The sequence below is a fragment of the Hyperolius riggenbachi genome, chromosome 1, assembly GCF_040937935.1.
Source record: "Hyperolius riggenbachi isolate aHypRig1 chromosome 1, aHypRig1.pri, whole genome shotgun sequence".
In the NCBI taxonomy this organism is placed as follows: Eukaryota; Metazoa; Chordata; class Amphibia; order Anura; family Hyperoliidae; genus Hyperolius; species Hyperolius riggenbachi.
The window spans coordinates 469216386-469244266 of NC_090646.1; the positions used below are offsets into that span (position 1 = coordinate 469216386).

Genomic DNA, 27881 nt, shown 5'->3' on the forward strand with positions numbered 1-27881 from the left:
CATACCGCTAAGGAGGTTAATTGCTCGTTGCAGGGCCGTACAACTCGGCACACAAGTGATCCCGCCCCCTCCTTATGACGAGTGCAGGAGATTTGAGCGCACACTGAGTAACTTTGGCACCGCATGAAGATGAAGAAGTTGTTAGATTTTAAAACACTGCACATACCGGCTGTATCCTGCGCCCTAGTCTCCCGGCGGCGATTACATATGTACGCCCTTTTCTGCCCACCAACAGAGCTTTCTGTTGGTGGGCTCTGATCGCTGCTGCCCTGCTTGTTTTTTTTTTATTTATTTATATATATTTTTTGCAAATTTTTTTTTTAATTTTATTTTTTTATCCCTAGCACTTTCCCCGCAATATCCCTGTGTCACATGGCTGTCCTCAGTACAGCACTGCGGTAGATCACAGCGCTGTACCGTGTAAATAGATGCTGGTTTCTCTAACAGTCTCCTAGCGGCGATCACCGCTGGGAGACTGATGACGGAGCAGAGATGCACGTGCATCGGCACGTGCGATCTCCTGCAAAACCCCGCCCCAGGACTTCACACCAATTGGTGTTGAGGGGTCCTGGGGCTACCGCCGCATTCACCCCAATTGGTGTGGAGCGGTCAGCAAGAAGTTAAACATGCTAACCTAGAAATAAAAAAATAGGATAGATGTAGAAATTAGTTCTACTTATATAACAGATGTATTGCACTGTCCACGTTATGATTCCTGTGAATTATATAAAGGAAAAGCAGAGAATCCTATTCTAGACAGTTTTCATCTTGGTTACCTTTGAATGAAGCTAATCCTGACATAGTATTTAGACACTCCCACTGAGGTCTATTTAGTTTTGAATGCAGGATTAGCATCTTTATCACTTAATACACTCAGACCAGTTGCTGTTGAAATTTGATTTTTATGGTGTCAATCCTGCTTTAAAGCAAAGACGACTTATAAGTTTAGTTCCGCTTTAAGTCTTTAGTGTGTTAGGTTTTATAGAAAGAACATTGAAGGCTAAGAAGTTTGTTTTCCCTTAGACCAATTGGCGTTTGACAGAGACAAGTGGTTCTTGCTGCTCTTGTTCTTCAGTTATTTATGTTCTCCTACTATGCCTGTAGACAGTGCCCAATTAGACCCCTATGTCCTCTTTATTTCTATCTGCCAATATATATAAATATATTGTGCTGAATGTTCATCTTCCTACATCTCCTTTTGCCTTCTTGACAGACAGTAAATTTAACATAAGGCTGAACAGGTAAATTCGCCCTGCACAGAAGGCATTTCCTCCTTCACTTCCTCCTTTCACCTTTTACTGCTATTATTTCTACTAATAACAATAAAAAATAGATGAGTAATAAATATGCACATTTACTTGCATGTGGTATACATTTCAGCGCTAGCATTTATTATAAAAGAACAATAGTTTTTGCACAACCTGTTGTTACTGAGCCAGTGTTGACTCACTAGTTAAAGTATTCCTTAAAGTGTAACTGTCGGGCATAAAATAAAAAAATCAATTCTTTATTTGTATCTGGTAAACAAGTAATACGGATGCTAACCATGCAATCCAAAAGTTAAAATCTCTATTACTTTTCTTGTTTATAAATGATCATTCCCCAGCTTACCTGACTCTTATTTGGTACGTTGCCACACAAAGGAAGTTGCAGGGCATTCTGGGTTGTCTTTTTTTTTGTTTTTGTTTTTTGTTTTTTTTTTGCTTCTGTAGATTACGGTAGTTAAGTCTGAGGGGAAATGAAGAAACAAAAAAAAGACAACCCAGCATGTCCTGCAACTTTCTTTGTGCGGCAACGTACCAAATAAGAGTCAGGTAAACTGGGGAATGATCATTTATAAACAAGAAAAGTAATAGAGATTTTAACTTTTGTATTGCCTGGTTAGCATCCATTTTACTTGTTTACCAGATAAAAAATAAAGCTTTGATTTTCTGCCCGACAGTTACACTTTAAAGATTTGTATACTTTTGTGTTTTTTTTTTTTTTTTTTTTTGTACACTTTACCGGAAAGTGGAATCACAGTCCTCATATATACTTTGCCTGAAATGATTACCCCCTTATTCCCTGTAATATTCTAGATTTGCAATAGCGATTTTCATGATGCAAAAAAAAAAGAACATTTATGCTGCATACGTTGTGGTCACATGATTATGTCAGCAGGAATTTGCCTGCTCAGATGCATGCTGGGAAAGACCTTTGCTATCTGCTAATTCTGGCTTTCTCACCCAGCGTGCATCTAAGTAATTAGCTTCCTATAGGATTTAACATTAGGCCTTAACTTAGGCAAATTAAAGGTAGTGCTTTTTAGCTTCAAAACAAATAACTTTTACAATGTTGTAAACATTCATTTGTGCACAACACATATGGTGACTGTAGTTTTCTTTTAAAGCAAAGGTGAACTGAAAATAACCTTAAGACAATTAATTAATTGTACGTGTAGTAGTAAGGATATATAGAAATCACCCAGTGTCTCGTGTTCTTCTTTTCAATTATAGGGTTTACATTTTAAGTCTGAAGTTTAAATTAGCAATGTTGGTATGATGAAAGATTTGGTTTGTTCAGATTCCACACAGAGAAAAAACTACTTTTTGAATTTTTTTGGAGTACTGTCTTGTTATTAGGAGTGTATTTAGACATCTTAAATTGGGTTGTAACATACAAAAATAAAAAAATTGCCTAAAAATTGGGGCCTCAGAAGAGTGGCTGAAGGTGGAACTGCGGCGAGGGACACCGGCTTCTAGGGGCTGAAGGAAGCCCCATGTAAACAAATCTATATATAATTTTATTCTCCTCCTGTATCCTTTAAAGTACAACTGTAGCGAGAGGTATGTGGAGGCTGCCATATTTATTTCCTGTTAAACAATACCAGTTGCCTGGCAGCCCTGCTGGTCTATTTGGCTGCAGTAGAGTCTGAATCACACCAGAAACAAGCACACAGCTAATCCAGTCAGATATGACAATAATGTCAGAAACACCTGATCTGCTGCATGCTTGTTCAGGGTCTATGTCTAAATGTATTAGAGGCAGAGGATCAGCAGGACAGCCAGGCAACTGGTGTTGCTTATATGGAAATAGATATGGCAACCTCAACATACCTCTCACTATAGTTGTCATTTAAATTAAAAATGTTACTTTCAGTATGACCCACGTACATTTAGTCACAAAAGTCACCTATCACCCATTGGCTTGACTAACTCCAATTTTGTCATTTTTACTAATTCAAATGTTTATAAACTGCCTGTGCTCCTCCACCCCTAATCCTCCATGCAGGTTGGAATTAACCAGGAAGGCTGAGCAATGAGCATAACCAGCTCACAGAGTTCTTAACATTGAAGGGTGGTGTGTGTAAATACTCCCCTCACTTTTCAGAATGCATTTGTCCGACGCTTAGGACTATCCCTACCCCCTGTGCCCAAGAGGAGATGGGAATAATGTTATCTGGAGGATTCAACACTTGACGGGGGATGTGAACAAAATCCAACACATTTTATTTACCTCCTGCACTATAATACAGGTCACACAAGCTTTCACATAATGGTCATCTTTGGGTTCTTCTGTTATTCTTTTTGGTGACCCTTAAACACCCATCTGCACTGCCACATACTACTCCCAACACTGACAAGGATAAGAGTCCAGCATAAGAATCTTTGAAATTCTTGCCTGAGCCTTTCATTAATACACGGATCTGAATCAGTAAGCATCCTCATCAAGGAAGGATATTCACTGGTTCTGATCAATGGCTCAGGCGAGAAATTCAAAGTTGCTTTTTCTGCATCTTCTACCTCAATGTGACCACAACAGTGCAGACAGGGATCGAGGGGGTCTTCAATTAAGATGCACCGAGGATTCTCTAGCACTGCCATTCTGGAACTGCTTGTATGACCTGGATCACAGCAGGTGACATTAATAACATTTTGATATATGATGCTCTACTTTATGGGCATAATTGGTAAGTGTGCCTTAGTCCACTGAAGAAAAATGTTATACAGTTCTGTCAAGTGATTTGCAGACACTTCAGCTGAAAAGGAGCCAAATTAGACATGCACAGGCCCTTACAGCCTGATTCAACTATGGATGAATTACTCCCAATTCAGCAATCAGTTGAAAAGTAATGAAATATGAACTGCCCCGCCCTACTTGAACTTAATCAGATTTTGGGCAGAAATCTGACAGAGAATTGATTGAGCTGCAGTGCAACTCTGCATCCATCAATCTGTCACTGTAGCTAAGAAAAATAATATCAAATCTAAGTTACTTGATTATATGAGCACTGGTTTGCTTGAGAGGGCTTTTTTTTTATTGATAAGGTGCAAAATCACCAGGAAAACGCAGGAGAGAAACTTTTATTAGTGCCACATTCACCTATTTTATCCCAATATTTTTTACAAAAATGGCAAGATCATATACTACATCTACTATTTATTTATGTATCGACTAGATGATTAATAGAGATTAAAAAGAACTGTCCCCTGTACTGGTCCCTGAGGCACATTCCTGCTAATCTAGCCCAATCGCAAAGTGTGCCATTTACAAAAAAAACCCTTTTATGTCCTTTAAAGCTGTTACATACATTATTTTTTTTAATTCTTTATTTTGCGAATACAGTGATGACAGTATGCATCAAATAACTGTAGTAGTCAGCAAAAGTCCCTAAAAACATATTCACATACAACAAATGGTAAAGGAGAGTAACAGGACCTGGCATTTCAGATTATTTGCTTCTAAATCAAATGGAATATCTTATGCAATAGTAAATACTTATCGCATCAAATAAAGCATGCAGGACTTTTGTACATGTATTGAACAATGCCATTAGACACTAAAGCAAATCACTTAACATAAATTAGTGTTCACAATAGTTTTGAGAACCTTTTCACCCCCCCCCCCCCTTTCTTGAGGTGGTGTCATAGGCCTTACCTAAAAGTGAAAAAAATCATAGTGTTGAAAGTTATGGAAAGGAGTTAGCATCAACTCTGCCCCCTCCAATCCCCAAGCTAACAATACAATACTATGCAATAACATTTCTATAGCGCTTCTCTCCCATAGGACTCAAAGCAATGAGTACACCTCGCTCACTGGCCATGAAGGATCACAGTAAACTCATCTGAAGTAATTCCATAAAAACCACGGTTTGCTGTACACCTCCATTTTATTTATGGTGGTGTGTGTCAGGTTTTCTCAATGTCATCTAGTTCCCTGATCAATGCTTCCACTCACGGGGTGACGCCCGTTTCCAATGTCGCACAAGCAAGTTACATACATTCTTGCCTAGTCGCATTTAAAAAAAACATAAACCTCTAAGAAGCTTAAGGCTTCTTTTACACTTAGTGGGATCTTTAATGATCACACTGCGCCTGAGAAGTTGCAATGCACGTTACAGCTGCAGTGAGACATACTTTCCATTTAAAGTATCCTCGCTTCCGGGAAATACGTGCAAGTTCAGTAACGCACTGCATGCAGCGTGTTCTCACCGGCACAAGCTGTGCCCAGGGGCTGGATTTACGGGAAGGCCACCTAAGCCATGGCCTAGGGCACCACAGTAGCAAGGGCACCAAAGCAGCAGGCTAAACTGCTGCAAGCTTGCAAATGCTGCAATGCAGGGAGATCAGGCAAGCGCCTGACTGCGGTACTCTTCTGCCAGTGGCCTGTGCAGCAACCACTTGGCTCTCTGTGCACATTTGCATTGTGACCAGCGGCTATGGACCTGGGTAGCATTGGAGATGGAAAGGAAGATCGAGCTTCTGCACTGGAGACAAGCCGAGAAATGAGTGACACCGATGGCTGCTGCAGTGTGAAGGCAAGCTTGCTACCTATTCTGAAAGGGGATGGGAAAAGGAGGGATTAAGGGAGTCATCTGGCTACCTATACCTGAGGGAAGAGGGAGTGGTCATCTCGCTACTTATACCAAAGGGGGGGGGGGCTGTGACAGTGGCATTGGGCGATTGAGTACAAATCCGGCCCTGCTATGCCGCAACGTGATCACTTTGATAGCTCCAAAGGGCTAGCACTGCTCCTCCGGCAGCATATGGCAATTTTGTGCGACACACGTAGTGTAAAAGGGACCCTTTGCAGCAGGTCTACCAAAACAGTTCCTTTGACAGATAAGTCCAGCACCTTCATTGGCCTGCATTCTCCTTCCACTACAACATTGCCTCCCTTGGTAGGATTAAGTGGAACATCAGAAAATTACTAAGGTTTCTTCCAGACCTGGGTGACAGTGGCAATGTGTCATCTTTATACATACTCCTCTTTTATACATGCTGTTTTTTTCAGATTAAGAAGGTTTTTTTGCAGACAGCACTGCAGTGTGTACTGTGATCGCTTGGTGTGTCCCAGCTGCATCCAACATTCTGTTTTATCTTCACTATACCAGATCTGATCACCTAGGAAGCATCTCGCCATATAACAACTTACCCCAGCTGTCTAGATACCCGTTGTATCGTGTCTGTGTATCATTACCCACACCCAATACCCAATAGTAGGAGGGTCCTCTAATTGACTGTAATTTTAGTTGACGCATATTCTATATAAATAGAGCATGACTGCATAAAGATTGCATGATGTGGGGACATTAAGACTGTAATATCAATACCTCTGTGGCTGTGACTACAGTGCTATGGCTTGCCCCATACTATACATTTTTTCTGGACCTTTACTGCTGTATCCTGTGCTACCCTTGAACTAACCTTTTGAATATTGTCTAAAATATCATATTTACTAACCTTTTGAATATTGCTGTTCAAATCTTTATGGCATGCACACACCCGAATCCCTAAAGTCGTGCATATCATTGCTTAGCGATTCAGGTTGAATCTTCGCAGCACAACTGGTGCCACGCCTCCTAATGGAAACTGGGCCCAAATGAGCTACAACCAGTTCTCGTTCAGTGACCAGCAAGCTTATTTTTTTAGTTATTAATGCATCTTGGCTGCTGATTTAGTTGGTATTTTCTTTCTCTATGAGCAACCTAAAAACATCCGTTACATCTGTTTTTCTTTACTACCAGTTGTGTGAGAATTTAAGGTTCTTATTCTGTGATTCAGTTTCCATGAATATAGAATTCTGTAGAAAAAATGCCGAAGGGCTCTTCCAAAACGGATATTAAGAATAAATACCTTAAATATCATTTGCTTATCATAAAATATCTTTTTTAGCAGAAATATATCAGAGTCCCAATCTTAGTGCTACATCTAGAACCTTTTAATGGAAATCTTTTCGGCAAATCTGCATATTAAAATAAATAAAAGGTCCTGTTTTGACCCCACTTTAATGAGGATGAAACTGGTATTCCTTCTTTAGGGTTGATCAGTATCATCTGTTATTTTTAATGAGAGATTTGCCTAGAACAATTTCTTCAAGATCTGAGCACTTCTTGTGACCTTAAAGAGTCAAGAGCAGGAACCCAGCTAAAGTACTCTGCTATACCCAGAAGCTTGTATTAATTAAGGATATACCTGCTGGTCTGGGGTTTTTGATCTGATATGAAATCAGTTTTCCACAAGCAGGCTGGATGCATAAACTTAGTTTTATTCCATGAAATAAACTTAATAATGAACGAAGAAAAAGAAGTGTGGGGGAGGCAGTCTGTTTTTATTGTGGGTAGGTTCCTGTGGTCCTAATTTTGTCCACCACACAACCACTTCTAAGGCGCTTGTAGATATTTATTTGATGCAGGAAGTTTATATTCTTTGGACATTTTTAAGTCCAACCAGCTTGCCTAGATGGTTATTAATGTATGCATTTTGTTTTGTTTGCTAAACAATGTAAATTACAGTTCATAGATACAGTTGTGCTCATAAGCTTACCTTTCCTGGCAGAATTTATGTTTTTTTTTAACTTTTTTTCGTAGAATATGAATAACACAAAAACTTTACTGGTGGTTAGTGGTTGGCTGAAGCCATTTATTGTCAAACTGTGTTTACTCTTTTTACATTTGAAGGATCTCTGTAGCGAAAATCTTAAATACATGTAAACATATACAAATAAGGAGTGTGTTTCTTCCAAAGTAAAATGAGCCATAAATTACTTTTCTCCTATGTTGCTGTCACTTATAGTAAGTAGTAGAAATCTGACTTAACCAACAGATTTTGGACTAACCCATCTTCAAATGGGGGGGATTCTCAGGGTTTTCTTTATTTTTAAAAGCACTTAGTGAATGGCAGTTGCTCCATGCAATTGCCAAAATAGTGTGCAGCGAGGCTGGCCAGCATCTTTGTATACATCTTTTTCATGGAATGTCTTTATAAAGAATAAATGCCATGCTGAGAATCCCCTATGGAGAGATGAACTAGCCCAAAATCTGTCGGTAATGTCAGATTTTTAATGCTTACTGTAAGTGACGGCAACATAGGAGAAAGGTTATTTATGGCTCATTTTACTCTGGAAGAAATGAACTTAACTGTATGTGTTATTAAATTTTAAGGTTTTCATGACAGTTCCTCTTTAAATCACTTTACTGCTCAAACTACCAAAATGACCCTGATCAGAAGTGTACAGACCCTGGTGATATAGCATGCACACAACTTGAAACAAACTGGTTTTAATGGCTGTTAAAGGTAACCATCTCCACTTGTGATATGTTTGCTTGTAATTAGTTGGTGTGAATAAAAGGTCTGTGAGTTTCTGGACTCTTCCTGTCAAATGATCTGTAGGAAAACATAGTTATATAAAACCGAAAAGGGATATAAGAAAATATAGAAGGAATTGAGAATGCCAATCAACCGTGTTCAAACTCTTAAGGCTCATACACACATCAGACTATGGTCTTTGGAAAATGAAAGATCACAGACCAATCTTACCACCCTTCATGTAGTATGAGAGCCATACTCTACACAGTCTTTTCTATGGAGCTGAACTCCACATCAGAAAAAAAATCTTTGCAAGATGCTGCACACACAGATGCTGTACAGACACAAAAGACCAGTACCTGCAAAAGATCTGTTCCTGCCAAAAATCCATTCCTGCAAATTGCTATGATAGTCTATGAGATCTGCAGATCATCATACACACATGATTTAACTGACATTCATCTGCAGATCAAGCAATCACCTGCAGATCTGAAAATCCATCCTGGTGGATCTGATCTGCGGATGAATGTCAGTTAAATCATGTGTGTATGATGATCTGCAGATCTCATAGACTATCATTGCAATTTGCAGGAATGGATTCTTGGCAGGAACAGATCTTTTGCAGATACAGATCTTTTGTGTCTGTACAGCATCTGTGTGTGCAGCATCTTGCAAAGATTTTTTTTTTCTGATGTGGAGTTCAGCTCCATAGAAAAGACTGTGTAGAGTATGGCTCTCATACTGCATGAAGGGTGGTAAGATTGGTCTGTGATCTTTCATTTTCCAAAGACCATAGTCTGATGTGTGTATGTGGCCTTAGGCTTTTCTGAGCGCTTGTGATTGCTGAGCGCTTTCAGAGCAATTTTTAAAAATCGATCCCATTCACTTTCATTAAAATCGCGGTAAAAATCACCTAAAAATTGCAGCGGTCGTGCAAATTGCATATGCTGCTATTTTTACGTGTTTTTACTGTGATTTTAATGAAGGTGAAAGGGAGTGATATTTATCACAAGGGCTCAGCAAGCACTCAGAAAAGCGCTCATAGTGTGGATCCAGCCTTATGAAGTGGAAAATTATGGGTTCTTTTGAAACCAAACCACGGTCAGGTAGACTAACTAAAATTTCAGCCACAACTGCCAGTATAATGTTTGGGATGAAAGGGAAAACCCACTAATAACTTCAGGTGAATTACAGGACTCACTGAAAAAATGTGGCATGACAGTTTCAAGATGCACAATAAGGAAGCACTTTAACAAAGATGGGCTGCATGGTCAAGTTGCCAGAAGAAAGCTATTACTATGCAAATGCTACAAAGCATCCTGCTAACATTATGCCAAACACAGACACAAGCCTCAAACATTCTGGCTCAGTCATTTGGAGTGACTGAACCAAAATTGAACTTTTTGCCCATAGCCATAAAAAAGAGTAAACCGTTTGCTTCAGCCAACCATTATCATTCATGTTCTATGAAAAATGTTAAAGAAATCATAAATTCTGCCAGGTCATGTAAACTTATGGGCACAACTGTGAATGGTTTTGTGCTTTTCAGTGCCTAGGAATCTTCACAATTAATGTCACTTGTAGAAGGCTAGAATAACTAATGTTAAAACATAACTTTTAATTTAATTCTAACTAAAATGGGATCTGAATTGGTCACGATCTACAATATATAGGTGATTTATGCAACACGTAGGTGTGTGTGTGTGCATGCGCGTGAGAGCGCGCGCTAATTCATCTAATTATCAAGTTTTATGTCTTATGAGGTTAGACACTATGGTGGGCAGCAAGGTAATGTAGTGGATGGCACTTTTGCCTTGCAGCGCTGAATTCCCAATTCGAGTCCCAGCCAGGGCACTATCTGCAAGGAGTTTGTATGTTATCACTATGTCTGTGTGAGTTTTTTCTGAGCACTCAGATTTCCTCCCGGTACTTATCCGTTAGCCGGGCGCATCCGGCAGGTGGCGCTAATTACTATTCCCCCTCCAGGCCGACATGGATAGTAGGGAAAGATGTAACTCTGGTGGAGTTTTGTCGCCACCTAGAGGATGCGCCCGGCTAACGGATAAGTACCTTCCTCCCACATCCCAAAAATATACAGTTAAGTAAATTGGCTTTCCCCTAAAATTGGCCCTAGACTATAATGGACATATGACTAATGTACAGCTAAAGGGGAAGACCATGTATTCTGTACAGTGCTGCAAAATCTGTATGTTCCTCCCCTCTTCCAGCTATCTAAACATTAACTAACAATAACACACATTACTACTCCACCAAACAACCCAACATGTTTCCCTCCTCTCTTAAATTAGGGGCTTTGTCAGGGGCAACATAAAATGTGCAGTAGTCCCAAGGTGCTATATATAAGGTGCAATAAACATTTTAACAAACAACAAATGAAGGAGAGCCTTATGAAGAGGACGGTGTGCCTGGTTCCATATACCAGTGTCTCTAGGGGTAAACAGATTAGTGGGTCAAGAATGGGTCGGCACCAATGGCTGTATGGCAGTTTGAGAAAGGGCATCTTTGCCTGAAACAGTGTCTGATACTGCTGCCTCGTTTGCTATGCATTAAAGAGCTATAATACATTTTGGTGGTGATGACCTATTCTTGACCCAATAAACATTTAAATCTCAAGCATATATAGCCTTTCGACTAGAGATCGACTAGAGAGACTGTGAATTCAGTATTCGCCTGTCCTAATAATTTATATTAGGGATATCCAGCCCTAATGAGCATCATTTTCAGTTTACCACAGTATTATCCATTTTGATTACCTTTTTGGATTACCTTCTTGTCATCCACAGCTGTAAACCCTCTGAAGAAATAGATAGAACTGCGAAACATGCATCAGGTGGCTTGCAGCTTTTATACACCTTGCAGGTGCGGTTTTAGGCATAGACATTACAGACCACTGCCTGGAGTGCCGTTGGTTTTGGGGGCGCCATGCCCCTGATTAAGCCCCACCCCTGAATTAAGCCCCGCCACACACTAAGCCACGCCTCCTGAGTGAAGCCATGCCCTCATGGGTGTTTGTACCTCCTTTTGTCTCCTTCTGCCACCTTCAGTCCCCTTGTGGGTCCCTCTGTACCTCCCTCTCTCTCCTTGTGTCACCTTCAGTCCCCCTTTACCACCTCTGCCCCCCTGTGCGTCCAGAGATGGATTCAAGTCAAATGGTGCCCTAGGCAAGCAACTATTTTGGGCCCACGCTTGATGGCCACCTAGCATTTTTGGCAAGATTTGATTGGGGGTTAGCATAAACCAGGCCCCTAGACTCTCTCCAAGCCCTAGGCACCTGTTTAAAGGGGAACTTCAGCCTAAACAAACATACTATCATCAAGTTACATTAGTTATGTTAATTAGAATATATAGGTAATCTCTTACCCACCCTGTTTTAAAAGAACAGGCAAATGTTTGTGATTCATGGGGGTTGCCATCTTTGTCATGGAGGCAGCCATCTTTTTGGTTGAAAGGAGGTGACAAGGAGCAGGAGACACAGTTCCAGCTGTCCTGTGTCCTGATTACCCCTCCCAGCTGCACACGCTAGGCTTTAAATGTCAAATTCAAAATGTTAAAAAAAAAAAATTGCACCAAAACAGCAGAACGAGAACAACAACATCAGAAATCCCATCATGCTTTGCAGAGTATCAGGGAAAAAAAGCCCAGGCAGTTTTCTTCTGTGCAGCTTAAAATGAGGCTTGTATAAGAGAAACAAAGTTCTGATGCTGTGAAACTGTTAAAGAAACACCAAGCCTTTTCAGTGCTGCTAAGTCGATTTTTAGTCTGGAGGTTCACTTTAAGTTGCTTTGTGGATGATCTGGCTCTGTGTGCATCCCACTGTGTCTCCTTCTGCCTCTCTTTATGCTTCCCTCTGTCCCCTTGTCCCACTATCTGTTCCTGTCCACCTTCTGCGCTCTCCCAGTGCAGTGTGTATAGTGCTGCGCCTGTCTGACCATCCTTTCTGTTTTCTGCACCCTGATAGTGCTGGCGTTTCTCATGTAGTGTGTAGTCATGATACGTGTGGTAGGACATGGTGGGCACTAGGGTGAGTGGTGACCAGATAGGTGGAAGCACAGCACTAGACTCCAGTGGAGAGGTGAGAGCACAGCTTCTGGTGCACTATACTTTGCATTTACTCTAAGCTGGGGTAGTGTAGGAAGTAGGAGTGCAACAAAATGCGACCGGATTAGTGTGTTGTTTGTATCTCAGGGACTCCTTGTATTATGCGTCCACCCTATAGGGCAAATGGTTTATATTCTCTAGTTTGTGCTGTTTTGTTTTTTCTCCTGAGGGAGGGGGGGGTTAGGTTAGGACTTCTTGCCTGGAGTGACAAAAGGGCTAGAAACGCTCCTGACTCATTGTATTATAAGACAGCTGGATAACTACAATCTTTTCGTATATGTAGTGTTTAAAGCCTGGTAAGCACCATACATTTTTCGTCAGATCGACTGGTGGAACCGATAATTTCCAACAAGTCCACTCAGGTCCTAATCAATAACTGAATCAATTTTGTGCAGTAGTGATTTGATGTTAAATTGCATGGTGGGAACCACCGAGGGGACTTCAGGGGGCTGGAAGAAGCCCCATGTAAGTAACTGCCCACTAATATTTTCACTTAACATTCATTTTAAAGAGAACCTGAGGTGGCTTGTAAGAATTATATTAGCACACAGAGGCTGGGTCTGCATATAATGCCCAGCCTCTGTTGCTACGGTGCCCCCCAGGCCCCCACTGCGCTCTGTTGTGCCCCCATAAATCAAACGCCATGCTAGCGACACACAGCGTGTTGCCAGCAGACTGTTTACATCTGCCCTATCACTCTCGCCGCTCCCCCTCCTCCTCTATGTTGCCGCCCCCCCCGCCCACATCCCTTCCCTACAATCAGCGGGGAGGGAAGGGAAGGGACGCAGGCTTGCAGAATCCTCCATGCTACCCTTATGAAAGGTAGTGAGGACTGGAGTACTTAGAGGCTCTCCGGTCAGCCATGACAGAGATAGGCTTGTCCTCTTCTACTGGGGCTAAATGCTGAAGTTCAGCTCAAATATCACAAAATAAATCTTCACCTACAATTAAACCTGTGACACAATACCAAAAGCCTATTACAGCAAACAAAGTACGGTATGTATTGTACTAAACGCCACTGTGGAATTAGTTTTCCTCCTCCGTATGTGTTAGAGATAGCCTTAGGACAGTAATATTGCTATGCGGTGTAGTTTGTTGGTAGGAGTCTGCCATGCTTGGGCATGCCATTCTCAAAACAAAGAACAGGAGAGTCCAGTCTTCACTTCCCTCCCTCCCTGCTACAGAGGGGAAATATGCTGTGACATTTTTTCATGCCTGTCACAGCAGAGATGGCTGCACTTACTGCACAAGGAATCAGTATCCGAGTGTCTGATAAAAGGGATACAACTGCGTGTGATCAGAAAACCAGAAACTGAGCTGGTCCTTGTCATTCAGAAACACATAGCATTATCATTTGTGCAACTGAGTCATCTCTTGATCAAAAAGGAGTGAGGAGAAACGCTTAAATTACTTATATCTCTCTCTCACTATCTTTCAGAGATTTGTTTTTAGTAGTAGAGTTTAGGTTAAATTGGATCTGTGTGTCTATTCCAGTTACTCTAGAATTGGACATCTCATCTCCAGTGGGGTTTTTATTGGTTAACTGATCAAATGATCAGAAACTTGTGTGTTTAGTGCAGATAAACTTTCCAATTAATATTGTTCCCAGGCTGGCCATACATTTTTAGAGCAGGCTGGTAAGCACGTGTATTTTTCCTGGATTTGATTTGTCAGAAATCTATCCTTTCACCCCACCCATATCTAATAGTTCAACATTTGATCTATTGCATGTAGTTTACTAAGTGTGATCGGACATGTTGGAAAACCTCTGTGCTAGCGGGTTATAGGTAGGGATGGTGGATAATCGATAGCAGCATAGCATTGTACAGCATCAAGCTATACAGTGTTAGAGGTTTGATTGACCTTTGATAGATTTTTTGATATAATTTAGAGCTTTTCTTTAAGCGCTAGCATTTTTTAAAAGCGCTTGTGTAATGAATTCCAATGTGTGTGCTCTCAAATGAGCGATGAGCTTTCTTTCCAATCGCAAACGCGGGTCCTGTACAATTTTCTGAGAGTTTGTGCTTCAATGAAAGATAGGAAAATCGCAAAGTGCTTGGAAAAGCGATTGGAGATATTGAGCAAACCTGGTTAAAATTATTTAAAGCGACTCTGTACTGAAAAAAAGTCCCCTGGGGGGTACTTACCTCAGGAGCGGGAAGCCTTAGGGTCCCAATGAGGCTTCCCCCTCCCCTGTAGCTGCAGGCAATTCAGCACTGGCTCCCCCGAAGTCTCCCGCAGTCCTCGCTCGACAAACCTGACAAGGCTTGATATATTTACCTTCCTTGGCTCCAGTGGGTGGTGCTGTTGCGGCTCTCAACACGGAAATAGTCGATCTGTCGGGTGCGATCTACTACGTAGGCGCAGGAGACTTGCGCCTGCGCAGTAGAGTGGCCCGACAGCTATCAGCTATTTCCGCCTATCTCCGAGTGGAGAGCTGATACTGCACCTGTGCTGGAGTCGGGAAGGTAAATATTTACATCCCCGCTATTCAGAGGAGCACAGCGAGACCGCCATTTGACACAGGACGACGGGGGAAGCCTCAATAGGATCCGGAGGCTTCCCCCTCCCGAGGTGAGTACCTCCCAGGGGAACTTTTTTTAGTTACAGGTTTTCTTTAAAACATTATAAGCCAAAAACAGATAAAAACAGGTGTGTATTTCATTTTTCATTTTGTTCATGCTTGAACTTGGGCATTAAAGTGTTAATCCACTTTCGCTAGCAAAAAACAATCCTCGCCAGATCATCTATTTACACTGCAAGCATTGTAACAAACTACTGTTCTGCCATACCTGCTGTGCTGTGGACTGTATGTAACCTTGCAATGGCACAAAGCGAGCACGAGTGATTTGAGTGTACACAAAAGAACAAAATTCCCAGCATCCCCACCACTGCTCCTCTGGCATTCCAACCAGAATGCATTTTTCTTTGCGGTGTAATGATTGATTCCGCGCATAAACCTAGAGACAGACACTGGGAGATTTTGCTTCCTGGTACGTGCAGAATTTTAAGGAAGCTCTGAGCCAACAACAGACAGATTAAAATGTTGTAAAGTCCAGATTAAAAATCAAAATGTTACTATACTTTTCAGCAAGTTAAGTTTGAAATTTTATCCTTATTTAAAACCTATGCCTACTGCAGATAGTTCATGCTAAGCATGAACTATACGATTTGTGGTAGATCAAGTAAGTCAACAACTTCCAGATATTGATTGTTTACTTGGTCTACCACCTTGTACTATACCACCAGTAAATGTCAAATTACTTCAGTCCGCTAGGATTGAGACTACGTTTCTTAGATTACAGTTTGGGGCAGAGTTATGTGCAGAGTTGTAACTAGTCTAGATGCTAGCAAAATATCTTGCTATGGAGCAGGTAGGAGGGACAACGCATGGTGCACAACAGAGCGGCAATTGGTGATCAAGGTGAATAGGAGAGCCATCCAAACGGGGGTCGCTCGGACATCGCTAGATCTTTATGCTCCTGTATAAGCACTAGAGTCTTAAGGTGCCCCTACATGGTACAACTTTTCATTTTTTTCGATTAGATCATTTAGTTTGATTATTCTGTTAGATAGAATATAAAGATTTTTCCAGCATGTCCGATCAGAAAAAACGGGATAATCGTTTGAATTTCTTGATCGAAAAAAAAAATGTAACTTTCATTCGATCATTTAGATCGAATAAATGGGAAAATCTAACGTTTTTATTGTATCGTGTATGGGCACCATTAGGGCTAGTTCACACTGGGTGATTTTTCAGCGATTTGCTGAACACTGGCGATCAGCAAAATGCTGCTGCTAATGCAAGTCAATGGTAGTGTTCACACTGTAGCGATAGCCAGTGATTAGCGATTTGCTGATGTTGCATGCAGCATTTTTGGAGCGATTGCATTTCAATGTTATAGAATCACAAAACGCAATCACTCCTAAATCGCTTTCCTGTACAGTGAAAAAACAGCTTTTTGCTGATCGCCAGTGATCAGCAAAACGCTACCAAAGCATCCAGTGTGAACTAGCCCTTAGACAAGGTGGTCTTTATTTGACTACACCAGTGTTTCTCAAACCTGTCCTTGTGACTCCCCAACAGTGCATGTTTTGCAGGCAACCTCACCTGTACACTGCAGGGGTAATTAGTGTCTCAGCCAGGTGGATTCCATGTAGCTCAGACACTAATTACCCCACCTGTGCATAGGTGAGGTTGTCTGCAAAACATGCACCGTTGGGGGAGTCATGAGGACAGGTTTGAGAAACCCTGGGCTACACTGAGTTCATTCAGTCTAATGTGTATACATGGCTTTAGACAAGGTGTCACTGGAAATATTATCTCGTATCAGTTGCATTGCTGCACTTGATAGCTTTGTGTTGCTTAATGGAGGGCAACACTTGTTCTCCTCCCACTAAAGAATGGGTATTGATTTGATTTGAGATTTTGATTCAAATATCAATTGTAAATGCCATAGTTTTCATAGCTTTTCATTTGCAATCTATTAAAAATATTTTTCTGCATATGCCTACTTTTAAAAACATTGGTAGTTTACAGTAGCGTAATATTCCACATTGATTTGTGTAGCATTGTTTAAGCCATTATAAATTTTTTAACGAAAGTGGCGTTTCCCTTTTAAATTAACCACATTTCCCCCTGATGTGTATAGGATGCTGCATTATGTGTTCTAGGCAATTCATATTTTGTATACATTATTTATCTTATGATTTATGTCCTTACATTGGCTTCTGTATGCCTAGAAGTATGTGCACTAATATGCAGGTAGGATAGTTCAGCTGTAGGCTACAACCTAGTGTAATTTATATTCATCTTACACCATATTTCAATATCTAGCTCCATATTTCAGTTTCAGAGGGGAATGGAAAATATTGTCTAGAGTACGCCTGATGCGGTCTGCCCTACAATATGAAGGCTGTCACAGGAAGAACTTGTCTTGCAGCATAAGCTTGCTGTTAGCAGAACCGCTGGGAACAGAACATATGTAAAAGCTGGTGTGGATACATTTCCCCGCAGTCCTGGTTTTGCTGATGTCCATTGCATTAGCCCACATTATGCCTCTGTTACAAGCAGAAAATGTATTGTTATTACTGTTTTATAGTTTATATAGTAATCTCGGTTTTCCTGTTTTGTTTTTGCGGTTTGACTTGTGGGGGGCTTGTGTGGTAAGGTGTCAGGAAGGGGGTGGGGCAGAGGTCGGTTAAAGTTAGGCGTCTTAAGAAGGGGTTTTTGCAGTGGTGGAGTTTGGGGGATGGATAAGGTTCAGCAATAGGAAGGGGGGTTGTGCTGGGGGGGGGGGGGGTTGGTTAAAATCAGTCATTGGGAAGGGGGAGAGGGTGCAGTGTTAAGGTTAGGCATCAGAAAGGGAGTAGGCATGTGTTGTGTTGAGGTTAAGTGTAAGGAAAGGGGGTTTTAACCCATTAGCAGCTTCAGTAGAATTATCAAGTTTGAGATAAGTGCACTGCTTTTGACTTCAGTCGGCAGAACTCCTTGGAATTTTTGGAATTCTCTGATCTCTCTTCTAGCAGAAAATCTAGAAACTGAAAGCAGAAGTCCTCTGTTATTGTCTCACACTGCCCCTAGTGGCAAGTGGCCACAAATACACATTACAGCAGTACTAATTAGAAGCAAGGAAATGTAACAAATAAGAAATATATTTTTTTTTAAATGAATTGCCTGGAGCACTTGCAAGCCTCTACATAAATTGGCTGAGAAAGGGTTAAGGGTAGGCGGGAGGGGGTTAGTCATTAGACAGGGGAGAGTTCTGTGAGAGTAGGGTTAGGTTTCGTTGCAGTAAAATATCAGTTATATTCACCAATATTTTAATAATGAAAATTAACTCTCTAAATAGTCGATCAGTTAATGTTACCGATATTCTACTATAGGCTTTATCGTGGCGCCCATATTTCCGGATTCCTTTATTTCACATTCATGACCAATCCACCTGATTGTGATGCTTTAATTCCAGCTTGTTTGGACAAACAGCATAGTTTATATCTTGAAAATTCTGGTGATAAACTCTCTTCCTGACGCAATTCCCAACTCTGCTTCCATTACTCCTGTTAGAAGTCTTACTCACCCACTTCCTCTTCTGAAGGCAAAAGACATAAACTGTCTTCAGGGACTGAGAGTGACGTCCCCCACTGCTGGAGATGTTAGGTGGGAAAACTTGAGCAGAGGCTTCTTTCTTGTTCATTGTCTGTAGATTATCTCCCCAGACTTGCTGGTCATGCAATAGAGAAAGTATCGCTTCATCTTGTTTGATCCCATATACAGCTATAAACTTGATTGAGCATGTTATGTCTGTATATGCTGAAACAAGTTTTTTTTATTCCCTGCAGATGGAGCGCCAAAGGCTGGCACGGGAGAAACAGTTGAGAGAGGAAGCTGAGAGAACACGTGATGAGCTTGAAAGGAGACTCTTACAGCTGAAGGAAGAGGCACAAATGGCCAATGATGCTCTGGTGAGTCATTTATAAAATGAACAGAAGCATGAATACATTAGTGTGTGGTAAAGGTACATAGATATTTGCTGTCATATTGCTGTATTTAGAAAAGGAGTGACTCATGAGTCATCACACCTCAACACAGAATTATCACTCACCTTCATTTCAATCTAGATGAGGTCTGAAGAAACTGCTGACTTGCTAGCAGAAAAAGCTCAGATCACAGAGGAGGAGGCTAAACTGCTTGCCCAAAAAGCTGCTGAGGCTGAGCAGGAGATGCAGAGGATTAAAGCTACAGCCATTCGAGGTGAAGAGGAGAAAAGACTAATGGAACAGAAGGTCTTGGAGACAGAAATGTTGGCACTGAAGATGGCAGAAGAATCAGAAAGAAGGTAAGTTCATGCAATTGAAAGTCAAAGGAGAACGGCCTTTGTTCTTTAATCCAGTGTTGTGACTCATTTAACTAAGTTAATTTATGGTTGCCTGACCCAGTTATCTCCAGCTGGAATTCACATTGGATTGGATGACTTAAGGGGCCCATACACGATTTTCCCGCCGATATACAGCAGATTAGTTCACTGTGATCGAATCTGCTGTGAAATCGTTGCGCAAACGCTGACAGAACGATCGATTTCTGTCCGAAATCAATCGTTTCCGTTGATTCGTCCGTGCGGAAAATTTTGCTCGATTGCCGGCGGGTCGGAAGTGCATCTATAGCGGCGTTCGAATGTCCGACGACCGACGCTAGCGGCAATACATTACCTGATCCGTCCAGCGCGTATCCCCGCTGTCACCGCTGCTCCTTCTCCGCGCTGGAACCCGGAGCCCAGCGCGGAGAAGGAGCAGCAGGGACACGCACCGGCCGGATTAGGTAATGTATGCAGGGGGGGGCGGCAGCTCCACAGATGGTGAATCGATTTCATGCTGAAATCGATTCACAATCTGTTTGCAGTAAAGGCAGCCATACGATCCCTCTCTGATCAGATTCGATCAGAGAGGGATCTATCTGTTGGTTGATCTGATGGCAAATCGACCAGTGTATGGCCACCTTTAGCCAGATTTGCCAACAAAGCAAACAAACGTTGATTCAGGTTAAAATAAACCGATGAGATACCCAGAGTGAAAATAAACTGATGAGATAAACTATTTTATTTATTCTCCTACTCTTTAAAATGCCTTTTTTTAAGTATACCAGGGTTTGTTTTTATATTTAAACATTTACAAAGCAGGTTGAATATTTTATGGTCTCTAATCAGGAGCAGCCTAATAAGTGTCCCAGAGCTTATTAAAAAAAAAAAGTAAATCGTTCATGTATTTTATCTCTCCCTGCCCTCAATTGTATTCTGGCAGGAAAACTGCTAATCAGTTATGTTTACTATATACCCAACAAGCTACCGACAAGAGAGAAGCTGTCACGTCCATGCCTAAAAATTAACTTTCAGGCATCAAAATAAAGCAATTAAAACAGCCTGGTTATTGATGTTTTATTGTACTCTACATACACTTGTTTATCTTATCAGGTCACATATCACCTCGGGTATACTTTGACTAACTGTACATCGTTTATTGCAAGCTTTCAAAACCTGTAACTTATTATAATGAAAATATCTGTACCTTGGGAGAGGAAATCCTCTGACTCCTGAAGAGGCTTCCCCTGTCCTGGTACGTCAGCCGGTTCCAGCGCGGGGTCCCCCAGATTATGTGCACTTCCCCACCCCCCCTCCTGCACGCACACTAGCAGCATCCCGCTCGGCCCAGATGGCTCATGCTTGCACAGTAACACGGACTCGATCTGGCCTGGATTTTTCCAGAACAAAGGTGAGCAGAACTGTGCTAGTGGGCCTGTGTGAACTGCCAACAACCGGCCAGTTCTTTTTCAGGGGTCCCAGCGTTGAAATAAGGCTGCAATGGAGGACAAGGGACGTCTTGGAGCCTTCCCTCTCCTGAGGTAAGTACCCCTTAGTGGCATTTTTTTTTGTACAGGTACATTTTAAGTTTCTTCTTCAGGCTATATAAAGAACTGTACAAGTGTGCTTCATCTGTGCCTCAGTTTGTCCCTTTTTTAGGTGTCTGGTAGAGGATGACATGGCTGAAGAAGACATTTAAACTTTTGAAAGCTTGCAATAAACTAGTACAGAAAAGTATTACCTGCATCATTGTTTGTTGGTTTGATGTTGGCATATCTGCTCCATGACATTGGACCATACTTTACTTGAAAATCTGCAAATATTTTGTGATTTATGCCAAAATACTCTATTTTGTGACCCTCTTCTGGTCTCCTCTTGTATTTTGTACACATCACAAGAAAAGAGGTGGTGTTTATGGCTGGTATTCAGTACCTGTAACGTCTCTCAAACCTGGCAGGTAGCCCCCCTCTTCACTTGAAATCTTTTCCATATTCAACTCCGCAAACCCTTCCCCTGCACAAGAGTTTGTTTGTGCTCAGTCATGCAGTAGTGCGTTGTAACAATGTACTGCTGTGTAGTGCATCAGTCTATCCGTCAGGCAGTGCTATCTATCCTCCCTGGCGGTTTGTTAAAATCCGTCAGGGGGCAGCAAATACCTTTTTTTTTTTTTTAAAAAAATTTCGTGTAGCGAGACAATGATCCCCATGATCCCCCCAGCCCCTCCGATCGCCTTCGGGGAACCGAGATCAAGAGGAGGGCTTCCCCCGTCGCCATGTCGACGGGGCGGGATGACGTCAACGACGTCATCGACGTTGTGACGTCAAAGGGGAATCCGATCCACCCCACAGCGCTGCCTGGCACTGATTGGCCAGGCAGCGCACGGGGTCTGGGGGGGGGGGGAGGGGGCGGCTGCGGCGACGGGTATATCGGCGGGTAGCGCCGGCGATCGGAGGTTACACGCAGCTAGCTGCGTGTAACAAAAAAAAAATTATGCAAATCGGCCCAGCGGGGCCTGAACGGTGCCTCCCGGCGGCATAGCTCGAGCTCAGCTCGGGCTTACCGCCAGAGAGGCTATGCACTGTCTGATAGCCACGGTGCTGAAATCGAACCGGCAAAGTGCCCAAGCCTTAAAGGGGCACTATGGCGAAAAATTGTAAAATTTAAAATATGTGCAAACATAGACATATAAGAAGTACGTTTTTTCCTGAGTGAAATGAGCCATAAATTACTTTTCTTCTATGTTGCTGTCGCTTACAGTAGGTAGTAGAAATCTGACAGAAGTGACAGGTTTTGGACTTTAGCAATTACAAGCAATAGCAATTACAAGCCGTATACGCCAAAATAACAGTAATATACCCTCACGGCATACATATCTAAACTGCTAAGTCAATTTATTAGCCCCCACCCCCGTAGTTAGCAAGATGTGCCCCTTTATTACCCTCCACCCCCCATAGATGGCCAGGTGTGCACCTTTATTCCCCCCACCCCCCATAGATAGCCAGGTGTGTCCCTTTATCTCCCCTCCATTATAGATTGCCAGATGTGCCCCTTATTAGCCCCTCCACCATACAAATCCCAGATGTGACCCTTTATTAGCCAGATTCGCCCCTTTGTCCCCCTACCCCCATTGATAGCCAGATTTGCCCCTTTGTTCTTCTCCAATAGGTAATCATATGTACCCTCTATTCCCCCCCCCCCCCCCCCCATGGATAGCCAGGTGTCCCCCTTTATCCCCCAGTATAGCCAGATGTGCCCCTTATCAACCCATCCCCCAGTATAAAAGATATACATGTGCCCCCTTGACCCCCCATAGATCCAAAGGTGTGCCAATGATTTCCTACCTCCCCCCTCCCCATAGATAATCAGATGTGTCCCTTTGTCTTTGCCCCCCCCCCCCATATATAGCCAGGTGAGCTCCTTTGCCCCCATAGATAGCAGGGTGTGCCCCTTTGCTTCCCTCCCCATAGATGGCCAGGTGAGTAATGATCCTCCCCCTTTGATAGCCCCAACCATTATGCCCCCTTCCCCTCCATGCTGCGATCGAGCAAGCAGCATGGAGGATTGGCATGTAAACAGCTCACCTTGCCTTGTTCCAGCGCGATCAGTGTCCCCTCTGTGCATCACCGCTGCCTGTGTCATTATGCCGAACGGATCGGGTCCCGGCTTGATGACGTCATCAAGCCGGGACCCGATCCGTTCATCATTAAGACACAGGCAGCGGTGATGCACGGAGGGGAGGCGGATCGCGCTGGAACGAGGTGAGGAATGTTGTTTACATGCTAATCCTCCATGCTGCCCGATCGCAGCATGGGAGAAGAAGGGGGGGATGCTAAATTACAAGGGATCGGGCAGGGGGTTGGAGGATCGGACCCCCGGGAGGGAATCCTTAATTAGTGTAGTTAGAGGGAGGGGGGTTAATGAGCTCAGACGCGTGCTAGCACGCGTACTGTGCTCATTAAAGGGAACTGACTTATATTCACGTCATGTGGCTTTTAAGAGCCACTTACAATGACGTGAATATACTGTATGTAGGATACGAAATGGATAAGATAAAATAGGTGTCCTAAATGTATTTAGATTTACAGTTCCACTTCAAATTCCAGGTTGTAAAACTACAAAATGTTTAAAAATTAAGGAGGCTGGATAATTGTGTAGGAAAATTGTGTTAAGATGGCAATCTTTCCTAGGCTGTTATTTTCATTTTCTATTTCTTTTTTTTTAAATAAATCTAGCGCTAATATCATTTAAAGCACTTTACAGAGCGCATAGGCCCGGTTCACATTAGCGGTGGCTATCCGGAATCGCCGTGCCGGAGCCGCACCGCATGCGGAACGGACGAAACGGACGCACGGCATAGCAATGTAAGTCTATGCCACCGTTCACATGCGTCCGTTTCGTCCGGACCGGAGCCGGACTCCGGCGTCCGTTCCAACATGCGCTATTTTTTGGTCCGGCTCCTCCGGCAGCCGTATCCGGGGAGGAGCCGGACTGCACCATCCGGCCAATACAAATCAATGAGAACCGGATAGCGCACAACACACTGGCTAAAAATCCGGATGTTCTACCCCACTTCCTATGAGGATTGTTGCGGCGATATTGGATCGGGGACACATGGGCAAGCATTTTGGAGTGGAGCAGCACGAGCTGGAGATGTTGGCAGCATGTTGGAGGTGGAGGTGAGTGCTAAACAGCGGAGGGCCTGATTCCACAGGTCCCCCTTCTGCTGACCTCCCAGACCCCAACATTTTTTTAGTTTTTTACGTAACTTTTGCCAAACGGATCCGGATCGCATCCTGATGAACACCTGATGCAACCTGATCGGATCCGGATCAGAACCGTACGGTTCCGATCCGGATCCGGTCCGGATCCGGTCAGGTCATCCGGTCCGTTTGGCAGACAACCGCAAGTGTGAACGGGGCCATAGTCCCTCCAGTGGAACTCGCTATCTAACCCCTATCAAAATCATAGTCTTGTGACCCTGTCAGAGGCTAAGGGAGGACCAGTTTACTTGTCTGTATTTTTGGAGGATTTTAATGGAACCCAGAATGCCCAAAGAAAACCCACACAAACAAGGGCGGAATATACAAACTCAATGCAGCTAGTGTCCTAATCCAGATTCAAACTTTTTTTTTTGTCATTTTCCATAACCTAACATAATATTGTATGGACCAAACTCCTGCATGAAACTGTTACAGCTACAAAGGTTAAACAGAACTTCACCAAAGACAATACAATACAATACAATAGCATTTGTAAAGTGTTTTTCTCCCATAGGATTCAAAAGACAGGGATGCACACAAGTATAAAATTAGACCAGATAATGTTCCTGCAAATGCATTTAATCTACATGCTTCATCTACTTGCATTGCCACAGGTTTTAGTTATAGATTTTATATTTAAATTGTAGATCATTAAAAAATCACTTTTTAAATATGGAAAATATAAAATATCTGGTGTAGACACCTGGATGATAGTGGTAGGGAGATTAATGCCAATAAACCACTGCACCAGATAGTTTACATTTCTTTTTATGAAAAAAATCAGTTAAAAAATACTTTCTTTTTAAATATATGTAAAATCTGTTCCTAAACTATGGTAATATAACCAAAAACTATTAAAGGCTTGGATAACACTTTGCAAACCTGTAATTTCCATGGGAAAAGGGTTAGATGCTCACCGAAGTAGAGGAAAGCCTCTGGCTGCTCTTTGACTCCACCACTGCTGGACGAGACTCTCTTCTAGTCTGTGGCTGCACTCCACTTGTACGAGTGTCTGTGTCAGATTTTCAGATATGTTTTTGGGCTGCGCTCCACTTAGTATAAGGGCATGTGCAGCGCGGCCCAAAAACATATCTGAAAATCTGACAGATATGTTCAGAGGGTTCCTACATGGCAACGGTGGGTTGAAGGAGGAGATGGGAAGGCACTACTCTAGACAATTCAGAGGCTTCCCTCTACTTAGCCAAGTATCTGACTATTTTGTGGGCGAGTACAGATTTGCTTTAACCATCTTTTACAGAGACATGGAGGTTCTGCTATGTGGTGATCACAAAAAGAGAAAGGTGGTAGGCACTCAAGCTCAGCTGTTAATTGGTTAATCCACAGTGTGCTGCAGCAGAGCTATTTAGCATACAGCTATGTGCTCTAGACCCTAGGTTCTCAATGTGTGGTACACGTACCCCAGGCGGTACTTCTGATGGTTCCAGCGGGTACTCAGGCTTGATATACTTAACCAATAATAATAATAATAATTAAAAGCAATAGTTCATGCTTGGAAATTGTTTAGAACTAATTATCATGTACTACAATTAAATATATATTTAAGGGGTACTTGTGATAATGTTTACTATGCTAGGGGGTACTTGGTGAGTACAGGGTTCTAAAAGGGGTACATACTAATAAAATGTTGAGAAATACTGCTCTAGACCAGGGGTCCCCAACCCCCGGTCCTCAGCCCACTGCTGGTCCGTGGGCCGTTTGCGGGTGGTCCGCGGGTCTAGCCTCTTGCCCCCACCTCCCCCTCGCGGCCGCCGCTGCTGTTACCTTAGCTGGCAGCCGCTTCCTCTCTTATATTCTCCCCTTGCCTCCATGCATATTATTGTGCTTCACAGCAGCGCGCCCTGCGCACAGCAGCGGAGGGGGTTCGGGGAAGCTTATGCTGGGGCAACTATACTACCCATACTGGGGCACTATGCTAGCTATACTGGGGCACTATGCTAGCTATACTGGGGCACTGTGCTAGCTATACTGGGGCACTGTGCTAGCTATACTGGGGCACTATGCTAGCTATACTGGGGCACTATGCTAGCTATACTGGGGCACTGTGCTATCTATAGTGGGGCACTGTGCTATCTATAGTGGGGCACTGTGCTAGCTATACTGGGGCACTATGCTACCTATACTGGGGTGCTATACTACCCATACTGGGGCGCTATACTACCCATACTGGGGCGCTATACTACCCATACTGGGGCGCTATACTACCCATACTGAGGCACTATACTAGCTATACTGGGGCACTATACTACCCATACTGGGGCACTATACCACCCCTACTGGGGCACTATACCACCCCTACTGGGGCACTATACTAGCTATACTGGGGCACTATACTCCCTATACTGGGGCAAGTATGCTTGCTATGCCGAAGCACCCCCTCCCCCGTAACCCGCTGCGCACGACACTGCTCTACCAACCCCCCCTCCTTTCAATATGGTTGATCGAAAGTCTATCGACTAGTAAACCCAGACACTACAAACGGTACCCGATGCGATTCACTTTCTCCTTCGATTTGACCGATGTTGTGTCTCCATGCTCTGAATGCAAAAATGGATTCAGAGTCGATCAAATGACGTGAGCAGTAGCCGTCAACTAAGCTGGTCGATTCAACATGAAATCAGCCACTTTTCATCGATTGGGAATTCTGGAACACACTCGATTCTCTCTTGATTCTATAAAATAATCAAATGGTTGATTGTACAGCCAAATCGCTAGATGTATGCCTACCTTAACATGTATGTATGTAATGTATCTAAAGGCCCATACACACGTCAGATTTTCCCGAACGCCGGGTCGTTTGAACGTCCCGACGTTCAGTCGTCCGCACGCCAAATCGGGCTTGTGTACAGTCCGTCATTCGGGTGATTTGGCGTGCGGACGACTGAACGACGCGACGTTCAAACGACCCGTCGTTCAGGAAAATCAGACATGTGTATGGGCCTTTATACTAACGTCTCCCAGAAGGCTAGACCATGTCTCTGCACAGGGGAGTTGCTATCAACTCCTCAGTTTATAGTTTATCACCTTGCTGAAAGAATCTTATTGATATGGTGGTAAGGGGTAAAAGATTCTAGCAATGTGTTTATTATCTTTGCTTCTCTTGACTGATAAAGATACTAATAATGCTAATTGTAAACAGTGGTCTGCCCCTCTCAGCAGCTTGTAAAGTGGATGCAGCCTGGAGTGAATCATCACAAGCAGGCAGCCAGGCAGCCAGTCTGAGTGTAAACACAGACTAGTGGTATAGCTAGTTATATTCCAGCAATATTACAGCTCATTTAGTTACCTGTTACCACCTCAGATCAGCCCATTTCTCCTCATGTCTCCTGCATGCTGTGAGTGACACAGTGAAATATATTTGTGAGCTGTGAGAGAAATTAATTTTTAAGCAGGGATAGAGGGAGTGAGACCAGGATGAATAAATGAAGTGCCCTTAGCACTAGTGGTAATGTGTATACTAATACAGAGTATTAAAAAAAAAGTTGTTTCAATCGATAGTATTCCTTTAATAAAAGCTGTAGTGCCAGACTTCTTCCTTTCTTGGATTACTTTAATGTACTGCT

At 42.8% G+C, this 27881-nt stretch overlaps 1 protein-coding gene across 12 annotated transcripts in view; it reads left to right on the forward strand.

Moving 5' to 3' along the window:
• Positions 1–27881, forward strand: part of NF2 (NF2, moesin-ezrin-radixin like (MERLIN) tumor suppressor) — a 167128-nt gene that overhangs the window by 75488 nt on the left and 63759 nt on the right. For 11 of the 12 annotated variants that reach the window (XR_011022086.1, XM_068240346.1, XM_068240328.1 and 8 more), the window contains 2 exons: positions 19029–19151; positions 19308–19525. Coding sequence is in view for 11 of the 12 variants with exons in the window: in XM_068240346.1 (XP_068096447.1) it covers positions 19029–19151; positions 19308–19525 (341 nt within the window). In the remaining variant the exon portion in view is untranslated. Of the gene's footprint in view, positions 1–19028; positions 19152–19307; positions 19530–27881 lie in introns of those variants that run through there. The other variant, XM_068240385.1, reaches the window with a different exon arrangement.